Source organism: Lissotriton vulgaris, chromosome 2_1 (assembly GCF_964263255.1).
Source record: "Lissotriton vulgaris chromosome 2_1, aLisVul1.2, whole genome shotgun sequence".
In the NCBI taxonomy this organism is placed as follows: Eukaryota; Metazoa; Chordata; class Amphibia; order Caudata; family Salamandridae; genus Lissotriton; species Lissotriton vulgaris.
This window is the reverse complement of record NC_141687.1, coordinates 328618931-328631355: the sequence shown is the minus strand read 5'-3', so window position 1 is coordinate 328631355 and position 12425 is coordinate 328618931. Positions and strand designations below refer to the sequence as shown.

The following is a 12425-nucleotide window of genomic DNA, read 5'->3' as shown; positions in this document are numbered from 1 at the left end:
ATCTAGACAGTAGAGAAGCTATTCGATGCATTTACCCACTACCTAGTGCATGTGAACGTTGGTACCAGTCCTGAAAGCTAACTGACTATGCAGAAAGTTTGTGGTCTTACATCACTCAGGAGCCAACAAACTTGATCGAAGGAAGTCCTTAATGGATTGTGCCCACTCTAATAACACCTACCTCCCTCTTCCTTCCTCCCTCTTCCTTCCTTCCTCTTCCTTCCTCCCTCTTCCTTCCTTCCTTCCTTCCTTCATGATAGACCGAACACACCATATTCTCAAACTCCTGTGCATCTTTGTACACTTTCACAAGGAAATATGTTTGGGATTGTGTTCAGAGTGAACTCTTTATTACTAAAGTTTATATGCACAGGCCAAAGTATTTCTTGGCAAAACCAACACAATACCTTGAAGAGGGCACTGCATTAGCAAATCTGGTCGAACTCAGGAGAAAGACACAGACACAGAGATTTGAATTAGGTGAGCAAAAAATTAAGGTAGCCGAGCTAAAGGCTTTGTGGTGAGGCAGGAGAGAACAAATGTTGAGAATCCACTTCAATAAGCAAACCACACAGATAAAAGTTGTGCTAAAGAAGTGAGGGAAAGGCTAATCTGCAATAAATAAAAACTAAATCCAAGGGCACACGGCAAAAAGGGAGATTCACTAAGACAAGGACAAAGTGACAGATGGAAATGCTTTTTTGTCATCTCACTGAGTATCTTAAGTTGGAGGGGCACACCAAATATAGGTGTCATCTCGCTGGACAGTGAGGCTCAAGCATCAGTCAGTGGTTTGATAGTTTGTTGCAAGCATTTTGATCAATCCCATTTTCTGTGGTTGAAGTAAAATATTCTGCCAGTAGAACAACCGAAGGGTGGCATTTCTATGGGCCGGAGCACATCACGGTGTTGATTGAGAGCCTTCGACGATGACAGTGGACATTCTGCCAGCGGGATGTTCTCGACAGGGTTTGATGCTACAGAAACAATGACTGCAGTTAGTTTGAGATCCTGGTAATCCATCCTGCTAGGACTTAACCCAGACCATTTAATAGGATCTAACCTAGTGCCTCTGAGAGCCTTCAGTATGTCATTTAGGTCTCACTGTTAGAGTTTCTTGATGACCACTTGTTCACAGGACTCCTCAGGTTTTGCCACCTCACTAATGGCAATGGTGTGATTGACAAGGACCTCCACTAGCACTCTCCATCAGCCTTCGCCACACTCATGAGAGAAGGAGGCAAGATTGACGTCTTCCAAATGAATCCTGGGATAGTTCTTCAAATTCGTTGTGCATATATCGGGTTCTCTTTTACTTCAGCTAGAAAATCAGGGAAACAAACAGAGAAAACAAACTGTGAACACCACTGTAATTCAATTCACTATTTGTTTTTTTTTTAAACAATTTCATTTGTAAAAAAAACAATTAAGAATGCATGGTAGGTGAAATCTATGGTGGTATGCTTGGCATACGGTAATGCTTTCAGTCCATCAGATACCCCAATGATGCCCTTAAGGAACAGAGTTCCTCACCAAGCACATGGGGAACTCTCAATTTTATGGTCTGAGGTGGCAGAGGCGAGGGCCCACCCTGACCTGGGATGCTGAGAGGCCACCTAGCAAGATCTCAGTGACCCTGGTAGTCTTTTAAGGGGCACTTAAAAACAAACAATATCATTTCTGTGGCTCATGTGAGTACTTTTTTTTAACTGAATGCATTTGATTATTCAAGTATTTGTATTTAATATAAACAATGCATTTACGTCCTTTACAACATAGATTATGGTCCTTAATCTTCAAATATGTGGGTATGCAGCTGAAAGCTGCAGTATTTACAGCAGAAATACCACATGCAGGTCTCAGTGATATTGGCAATTTTGGCCTTAATGAGTTCTCACTGAACTTACCCTTTAAATGATCCCTTTGCTCATGGGATAGGACGTCTTCATGACCTGTTAGAAGAAATGATATTTTGATTATAAATTTGCTTGCAATCACCTATACCCCAGCTAATCTCATATGCAAACCACAGCAATACTATATGGTCCATCTTTTGCTACCTTACTTTAGAGTCACTTACTGCTATATAAACTGTGAGGAAGTGGATTATTAGTTGGGGTGGATTATAGTCCGTCACAAGTAATAATGGCACTATTCTTGTCAGGTCCAGGAAAGGTTTCTGTATTTTAAACCTAAGCTCAACTCCTGGTAGCTGCAGCATACACAGAGTTCGCATGGGGAGTGGAGGTAAATATATTTGTTTTAAAGAAACTTACCTTTCCGGGTCCCGCATCTCCTGGCCGGGTCCTGTTTTCCTGTTCTCCTGCTGAACAGGAAGCAGGCAGCCTCCCTCCCTTCCCCTTAGCCAATCACAATGCTGCAATGACAGCGTTGTGACTGTTGGGGGCAGCGCCCAGCCGGGCGCCTATGGGAAGACATTTTTCTCCATGTAGGCTGCATGAAGCCTACATGGAGAAAAGGGAGAGTGCGCATGACTGGTTTGGTTGGCCCCAGAGGGCTGACCAAACAGTCAGGGCCTGCAACATTAGGAAAGTCACTGCTCCCTGACCTGCCCACCCACGCACCCCCAACCAGGCATACCCTTCTGCTTTCTCGCAGCGCGAGAAGCAGAAACATAAAATGGTATGCGAGAAAGCAGTGGGGCGATGCTCCTCCGCCCTAATGGAGGAGCCGCCCCTGGTTACCTACTTAGAAACAATTCTAAATGTCATTGGATTGATAACGGGTTCACCAGCATTGAAGGTAGAGGTGGAAGTCGGGCTCGATGGTGACAGGATGCGGGAAGACAGAGTCCTGATGCAGCTGTCGCTGAAGATAGGAGGGTTTCCGCGCCTTAGAGGTTTGGCTTTGATTAAGTTCTCGTCAATGGCAACATCAAGAAAGCTGCAGGATGGAGTTAAAGCGGCCATGGTGCCCACAGAGTCTGATGTCCTGCGGAGAACATAGCAGGAGCTATGGTGAAGTCAGGCCATGAGTGATGCGCCCTCTGTGGATCATCCTGGCAGGTTGGTCCCAGTATTCAGTCAGGGGAGCATCTTGGGACTTGCCTGTTTGTTGCCGCTGGGGAGCCCGGGTGGAGGACTGCTGACCCTTTTGACTTGCTGGGCCTGCCGCCTGCCTGCCTCCCGTTGCCCGCTCCCACTACCATCTGGGGAAGCACAAGCGGCCGCCGCATGGAGTGCAGGTCAGGGAACTACAATCCCCAGCAGCCCAGAGAACCACGTGACCAAATTGTAGCGCCAGGAGGCGCATTAAACTTCCGACAGACCTGCTGAGCGGGGGGAGCATCTTGGGACTTGCCTGTTTGTTGCCGCTGGGGAGCCCGGGTGGAGGACTGCTGACCCTTTTGACTTGCTGGGGCTGCCGCCTCCCTGCCTACCCCTGCCCGCTCCCACTACCATCTGGGGAAGCGCTGGCTGCCACGTGGAGTGCAGGTCAGGGAACTACAATCCCCAGCAGCCCAGAGAACCACGTGACCAAATTGTAGCGCCAGGAGGCGCATTAAACTTCCGACAGACCTCCCTCGCGGGACGCTGGGCTAAGCCCGGGCAAAGGGCGGGCCCTCTGTGGCCCTCAGAGGTACGAGGAGGACGGGACGGGGCCACCCCCCTTGACTCCATCACATCGCCAAGGTAACGACTTTTCGACCCTCCCGACATTCTGGCAAGGGATTACCCCACTGGATTTTAGTCGAAAATCCCGAAATATCCCCAGATTGTCTTGTGGCCTCGCAATACTCCAACATTAGCACACTCCATGATGACTCGCAAGGGGGTGACCAATATACCTATCAGCCAGAGAGGCTTACGTTATGGGTCACAAGATCGTTGTAGGTCATCTCCGCCCACCGCCATTACGAATGATCCTTGCAAGATTATAGACAGCATATCCACCAACCAATCTCCCGACCCAACGAATGGTATAGCGCAACACCTCTCACTGTTGGACGAGTTAAATTACCTTTGCAAAACAAGGTATGCCACTGTGGAAGTCATAAATGAAACCAAAAGTCCCTCCCCTTGTCCCGCTAAACAAACCTGTATATCTATTCCAATCGCTAGCCCACTGGAACACCACCCATTACCCAAACACTCAAATACACAAAACATAGTACTTCCCCAGTCACTATCCAGCAAAAGGAAGTGGGATGGGGTCAATCCCACAGGGAATAAACCAAAACTACAAAAATTGTGTTCTAGCTCCCCTTTGACTGTAACTAACCCCCCTCTAAATTCGGAAGAAAAAATAGACCAACTGGTAACTACCTTCAATTCGAATTTTTTGCCCCAGTTCGAACAATTGGTTAGATCACTCATTTCTCCACTGATTGATAAAATTACCACTCTAGAGGATAGGCTGCTGGGAATAGAGAAAAGTATTAAGGCCAACCTAACTCCCATTGAAAAATCTGTAACACCAATCTCTTCCAACCCATCTGGTATAAATAGTAATAATCAAACTCATCCTCTAGTCTCTATCTCACCACCCACCACTGCCCCTAAAGTTAACTCCAAACCTGGCCCCTTACAATATACTGCTACAAGAGTAGAGCCTTATAATGCAACTCATATACAGCTACCTCCGGAGGCTGCACCCTTCGTGTGTGTTCTTGCGGGAGTCCCAGCACTTAATCATGGAAAAACTGAGTGGGAACAAGATCTACTAAATAAAGTCACGTATTGGCTAACTAAAAACAGGCCCCTGCCCCTAGATCTTGATGGTAAAATCATGTCTGTTAGAAGGGTGGGGTGGCTAGGTCCCCTACAAAAAGATATTGACGGCAACCTAGTTCTAATAAAATTCAGAAGCAGTCTAATCGTTCCCTACCTGCAAACTTTGTACCCCTGTGAAGGTGATGGCCCTATATCTATCTGGGATCTACACGATTTTTATCCAAGCATGGCATACACCCCTCGACTAAAACCAAAGGCAGAGACAGCTGACTCGAGGGGTAGAAGCATCCGTGCATTGTGTGGCCGTGGCTTTTCTGCCTTCAATCACCCCGTAACAATGCACATTGGCCATAGGTATGGAAAACCATGAATTTTCCTATGAAACCAAGGAACTTACTCCTGCAGCTTGGACTAATGTTTTATCTTTTTGCCATTTTGTGCTTTTGTATGTAACTTTTATTATGATTGTTTTTAATTGTACGCTTTTATGATTTTAAACCAAAATCGAATAAAGCTAAAGAAATGAATGACTCTCAGTCAGTTCTCCAGGCAAAAAGTTGTGAAAACATTTCTTAGAACCAGCTTTTAGGGTTAGACACAATGAGTACAGTCTGACACTTATATAGGAGCCCCAGGACCCTGCTGCTGGCTTCTACTGGAATGTCCCTAAAGTCCAGGGGCCATTCCTGTAGAACACTACAAAAATAGGAGTCTAGAGGGAAAGACAAACAGAACTAGGACGCCCTCCACTCTGTAAGCTAATCAACAACACCAGTCCTAGTTCTTATGGCAATATTCATTTACTGGACTGTAAACATCCATGGTCGAAATTCGTTATCCAAGGGATCTCTTTAGTCTCAAGATAATCCTACGATGTTTCAATCTACTGCCTCTTTAAAACAACAACCTCTCTGATCTATACAGACAGGACAGCACAAACAAAAAATGTGTGAAAAGCGAGATGGCACCTCACGGGCGCACCACCAATGGGGCCCCTGGTTGGTACTCACCAGGATGGCCCTGTTCTCATCATCGGTGCCATCAAGCTAAAACAAAAGCGTGTCTCGAACCCCAAAAATAAAAAGACAGTGGATGGTGCAGTGGACACAACTTATATGTGACACAACTAACAACATGTAACATTTAACATATAAGTCACTGCGCAACTAGGACAATAAACTTTACTTTCGTTCCTTTCTTTGTTGCAAAACAGTGAACACACATATACTAAAAAAGGAGAGAGTAAATACTACCTATCGAGTGAATCGATAGGTAGTATTTACTCTCTCCTTTTTTAGTATATGTGTGTTCACTGTTTTGCAACAAAGAAAGGAACGAAAGTAAAGTTTATTGTCCTAGTTGCGCAGTGACTTATATGTTAAATGTTACATGTTGTTAGTTGTGTCACATATAAGTTGTGTCCACTGCACCATCCACTGTCTTTTTATTTTTGGGGTTCGAGACACGCTTTTGTTTTAGCTTGATGGCACCGATGATGAGAACAGGGCCATCCTGGTGAGTACCAACCAGGGGCCCCATTGGTGGTGCGCCCGTGAGGTGCCATCTCGCTTTTCACACATTTTTTGTTTGTGCTGTCCTGTCTGTATAGATCAGAGAGGTTGTTGTTTTAAAGAGGCAGTAGATTGAAACATCGTAGGAGTATCTTGAGACTAAAGAGATCCCTTGGATAACGAATTTCGACCATGGATGTTTACAGTCCAGTAAATGAATATTGCCATAAGAACTAGGACTGGTGTTGTTGATTAGCCATTCCTGTAGAAGCCAGCAGCAGCGTCCAGAGAAAGTCAAATTGGAAATGGTCAGCTTGGCTCTTCTGGAAGGTGGGCTTCTTGCGGCTTTTGTATTGTTGTAGCTTTGCAGGAGATCAGCCAACTGACTCTTCGAGTCCACTTCTCAGTTCTCGGTACAAGTGGGAGCAGGTCCAGCCTTTGGGTTCCCGTCCCTGGTCACAACAGCAGGTGCAGTCCTTTCTTCTACAGGTCCAGATGTGTTCTGAAGAGGGTACTGGGATGGAGGGTGCAAGCTTTCAGGTGGAGGAAACTCTTGACAGCTGCCTAACCAATGGGGTTAAAGCCCCCTTGGGTGACCCTACCCACTTGTGCAGCACTTCTTGTGTGTTTTACTGTAAACTATCCCACACTGCCCGTGTCTACCTAAAGCCAAGATGACAAAACCTTTCTTTCCCTGTGCCTACCTCGATGTGTAGCTATGATAATGGGCAAACCCACCCATGCGGTTATTTCAAGCCAGTACTGAGGTAGCTTCCCCTCCCACTAAGTTTGGAGACAGGCTGGCTATAGGACAAAAGGGAGGTGGGATTAGGTCCTTTGAAGCTCAGTAAGGGACTGGGCACAGCGCTCTAGGCCATCCTGCTCACAGAGAAAAAAACATCTCCTCACACCCAAGCCCTTTATCCACTGTCTGGGGGCAATACACATCTCTCACAGGAGAGCCATTACCAGTCAAGTGACATTGAACACTGGCAGAAAGGCACAGTTGGCATAGGCAGGAAATGACAACTTTCTAAAAGTGTCATTTTAAAAATAGTAGCATAAAAAATGATCACTATGCTGGATTTTAAATTACTATTAAAATGAACCCTTCAATCGTTTTTCTAGCTATTCCTAAACTGAAGCTATGCATTATAAGGTGTAACTTAACCAAGTACTAAAGGGAGAGGCAGTTTTGCCACAGTAAAAAATGACGTTGGAGGTGTACACATGTACTTCTTCTTAAATACAATGCACTCTGCCCTACTGTTATTTGGGGCCTACCTTACCTTGGGTAACTTACAAGTATTATAAAGGCAGGTTTGGGCCTGGCAAAAGGTTTATTTTGCCTGGTCGAATTGTACGTTTTAAAACTGATTACCCTGGAAACATGAGAAGTCCTGGAAACATGTTTTGCATTGTCACTTTAGTGATGATACAATATGTGCTTCAGTTCACTAGTGACAAATAACTGATAGATCCTGGGTATATTAGGGACTTATAGATAAGTTAAATATGCCAGTCAACAGTGTGGCCAGTTTAAACATATATTAGGGGTCAGAGTACATCTACTGGGTTAGCAGTGTTCCAGTGCGCAGAGTCAAGAAACGAATAGCATCAGTCAAGAAGAAACTGGGTGACCGTACCAATAAAGACATTTCCATACATATACCAAATATTTTGATCCGTAGAAGTCCTTTTTATTTTGTAAAATTTCATAAAACCTTCACAGTTTTTCCAAAATGCGTCTAAATATGCCTAATTGATATGAGATGAAAACATAATAGTTGAAACGTGGCTACTGTGTGATCATTCACAAAATATTAACATTTGTTTCAACACATCAATGCATGCATTCCACTTTTTAAAATGGAGGCTGTAATTTCGTTCACTTCACCAGCATGGTTTGCATGGTCATTATGTCCCACGTTTGTGAAAACACATTGGAGTCTTTTATTCAATGCATTATTTTAGTTGCTTGCTTTCAGACTATCATAGCCGCTTTAACATTGAAGGTGTCTTGACAGTATAGGGATTATAGACTTGCACCTTTACTAAGCCTCAGAAAATGGAGAATGTTGTTTTCAAACAAGGGTTGACAATAATTGAGTGCAGAATACTACAAACTAAGGGGTGTAGCTAGTTTTTAGTCCCTTTGCTGTTTATATTTGCACACTCCAGGGAGAGGTACAGAGACCTGAGAGGATTGTGGCAGCTTTCTCAGCAACCCCAGATGAATTTCGTTTTTATCTCTACTGATGAGGGATAATATCCCGAAACACATGTGTCTAGAGATTAACAGCACTAACTTCAGTGAAACACTTCAACAAAAAATCAAGTAAGCCTTTAAACTAAACTGCATTTACCAGGATGCTAAGGGGCGAACTGTGCTGCGATCTGAAGCGGTGTGATCCCATCCCCTTCTGTTTAAAAAGGCTCCCTTGAGCCATCTGAGCTGACGAGCTCTTGGAGATGCACCCGTGCGCCAAGGAGAGGTACCTGAGAGGATTGTGGCAGCCTTCTCAGCAACCCCAGATGAATTTTGTATTTATAGCTATTGATGTAAGATAATATCTAGAAACACATGCGTCTAGAGATTAACAGCACCATCCTGCACCAACTTCGGTGGAACACTTCAACAAAAATCCAAGTAAGCATTTGAACTGAACTACATTTACCAGGACGCTAAGGGGCGAACTGTGCTGGGAGGTGAAGCGGTGTGCTGCCATCCCCCTTCTGTTTAAAAAGGCTCCTTTGAGCCACTGAGCTGACAAGCTCTTGGAGATGCACCCGTGCGTCAAGGAGAGGTACAGAGACCTGAAAGGAATGTGGCAGCTTTCTCAGCACTCTCTTACAATGAGCACTAGTGCTCTGGTTAGCACATTTTGCCCCAACCTGTTACTGGATAGAGCATATCCTTATAGAAGACCCCTCACTCACCAACCTAGTTGGTGACATGCTTCATCATCGGGGTCCCACCCCATAGGCCGAGTGCCTACAGGGTGTGCTGCGACACCTGATTACAGTGGAGCTGGTTTCGTTTTTATGTGTACAAGACTATCAAAATTGTGTATTAAAAAGGGCCAACACTACTCACTTCAAGTATTTATTCTTGAGCGCTTGAACCCTTAGTAAAAATAAAGTGTGGCACCTTTGCCCAATTAGGAAGGCTTTGGTGTCAAAAAGTCGTGTTAAAATATATAAAAATAGCGAAAGTGTGCTATGTGAATGTGAATGTACAAAACTATTGTTTAAAAAGGTCTACATGTTTCAACCCAAACATGGATTCAAGGGTTTTCGTCAGGACCGTAGGTGATTTGAACTGGGTGGTCCGCCCACGCTAAGGAGCGTCCTGCCCTAGTTCAATTTAGAGATCGTAAATAGGGATCTCGTGCAAAAAGGTGCGTTTTTCACTTTTGAAAAAACCTGTGAAAAGACAGGGAAACAAAAAACAGGAAGGGGTCACACACAGGGGTAGACAAAATGGATTGTACCACATGTAACATATATATTCATGATTATTTAGGAACAATCATAATATCCACGTGTGGAATCATACCAGCATATCACTATCGTGATTAGAACATATCTACTGCGTGGGTGGCAACAGAAATATAGTGATAAAATGCCGGGAGGTGCCTTTCAATCAAAGGGCAGCCGCCAAATGAGAGGTGTCGAAATGGTTTGGCGTCTGGGATACGTGAAAATCAGGGGTCGATAAATGGGAGAGTGACCTGTTAGCGTGCTGCGCTGTGAACGGCTGCCAAATAATTGTGAGCAGTCGTGAGAAAGAACCGTCTCAATAGTATTGAGGCGGCTGGTTATTCAGTGCTTACGCTTGAAAGCGAAACTCTCGCTTCATAGGCACCAGCGTTACCAAGTGGACAGGATTCCGTTCTCCTGTAGGTGAAAAAACAAGTTTCCAGTGTCAGCGCTGTGATCAAAGCGCATTGACAATCGAGTATTGCCCCAAGAAGAAATAGTAAATAATACAGGCGGTCGTTCCCGCTTAGCGGTCCTTCAAGTGTACTTACTTGTCGCTTCTGTTCATCAGACCGATTAACCTACTTGGTTCTTGCTCGGCGTGCCCCGTGGAGTGTCTCCGGTGCCTGTTTGCCGGTAATGTGAACACTTCCTCGTTGGGCGTGGCCGGGTCACGTGTGGTGAGCACGTGATCCGGAGATGGCCAATCACAATCTTCGGTGAACACTGTTGTAGGACTTGCCCGAGTCAAGCAATGTATACATTGCCATGGAAACAGGTGCAGTGACCAGCAGAAAAATAAAACTTCGCATAGGAGAGCACAGAAGCACCATCAGGTGCAGGAAAACGAATACAAAGCTTACTGAACACTTTTTGTCGGTAGGTCACACTGCTGATGACATAAAGTGGACAATAATTGAACAAATACAACCTGGTACAAACCTAGAAAAACGCCTATACGAGAAGGAACAGAGGTGGGTCTACAGACTTTCCACGCACAAAACCGGCTTAAACGATAACATTCCGTGGAACAATGTACTGACATAAGAGAGCACCCCACCCGACGGATTTATCTTATGCCTGTCCGGTTTTGTCAAAGTCTCTAAAAGGCAATCATTTTCCTATGTCCTGAAAGTAATCTCTGTATACTAAACACCTTGTAAATATTGCCCATCCACTCCCATGTATGTGCTTAGAAACACGATAAAAATACCCAAGAAATATAGCTAAGCAACGCGAGCGCTGTCCGCCCGAGATCACTGCACCTGTTTCCATGGCAATGTATACATTGCTTGACTCGGGCAAGTCCTACAACAGTGTTCACCGAAGATTGTGATTGGCCATCTCCGGATCACGTGCTCACCACACGTGACCCGGCCACGCCCAACGAGGAAGTGTTCACATTACCGGCAAACAGGCACCGGAGACACTCCACGGGGCACGCCGAGCAAGAACCAAGTAGGTTAATCGGTCTGATGAACAGAAGCGACAAGTAAGTACACTTGAAGGACCGCTAAGCGGGAACGACCGCCTGTATTATTTACTATTTCTTCTTGGGGCAATACTCGATTGTCAATGCGCTTTGATCACAGCGCTGACACTGGAAACTTGTTTTTTCACCTACAGGAGAACGGAATCCTGTCCACTTGGTAACGCTGGTGCCTATGAAGCGAGAGTTTCGCTTTCAAGCGTAAGCACTGAATAACCAGCCGCCTCAATACTATTGAGACGGTTCTTTCTCACGACTGCTCACAATTATTTGGCAGCCGTTCACAGCGCAGCACGCTAACAGGTCACTCTCCCATTTATCGACCCCTGATTTTCACGTATCCCAGACGCCAAACCATTTCGACACCTCTCATTTGGCGGCTGCCCTTTGATTGAAAGGCACCTCCCGGCATTTTATCACTATATTTCTGTTGCCACCCACGCAGTAGATATGTTCTAATCACGATAGTGATATGCTGGTATGATTCCACACGTGGATATTATGATTGTTCCTAAATAATCATGAATATATATGTTACATGTGGTACAATCCATTTTGTCTACCCCTGTGTGTGACCCCTTCCTGTTTTTTGTTTCCCTGTCTTTTCACAGGTTTTTTCAAAAGTGAAAAACGCACCTTTTTGCACGAGATCCCTATTTACGATCTCTAAATTGAACTAGGGCAGGACGCTCCTTAGCGTGGGCGGACCACCCAGTTCAAATCACCTACGGTCCTGACGAAAACCCTTGAATCCATGTTTGGGTTGAAACATGTAGACCTTTTTAAACAATAGTTTTGTACATTCACATTCACATAGCACACTTTCGCTATTTTTATATATTTTAACACGACTTTTTGACACCAAAGCCTTCCTAATTGGGCAAAGGTGCCACACTTTATTTTTACTAAGGGTTCAAGCGCTCAAGAATAAATACTTGAAGTGAGTAGTGTTGGCCCTTTTTAATACACAATTTTGATAGTCTTGTACACATAAAAACGAAACCAGCTCCACTGTAATCAGGTGTCGCAGCACACCCTGTAGGCACTCGGCCTATGGGGTGGGACCCCGATGATGAAGCATGTCACCAACTAGGTTGGTGAGTGAGGGGTCTTCTATAAGGATATGCTCTATCCAGTAACAGGTTGGGGCAAAATGTGCTAACCAGAGCACTAGTGCTCATTGTAAGAGAGTTACCTTTCTCTCTACCCACGAGGGTTTACTCCTTTATTGTTTTTTCAGATTAATTG

At 44.9% G+C, this 12425-nt stretch overlaps 1 protein-coding gene across 2 annotated transcripts in view; it reads right to left on the bottom strand.

Annotated features, from left to right (window-relative positions):
• Positions 1–324: 324 nt before the first annotated feature.
• LOC147730279 (uncharacterized) overlaps positions 325–12425 on the bottom strand; it is a 271641-nt gene continuing 259540 nt past the window's right edge. For both annotated transcript variants that reach the window (XM_086958537.1, XM_086958539.1), the window contains exons 7-8: positions 1908–1952; positions 325–1321 (exon numbers count right to left, since the gene is read on the bottom strand). In XM_086958537.1, coding sequence (XP_086814663.1) covers positions 1281–1321; positions 1908–1952 — 86 coding nt within the window. In that variant the 3' untranslated portion in view covers positions 325–1280. The remainder of the gene's footprint in view (positions 1322–1907; positions 1953–12425) is intronic.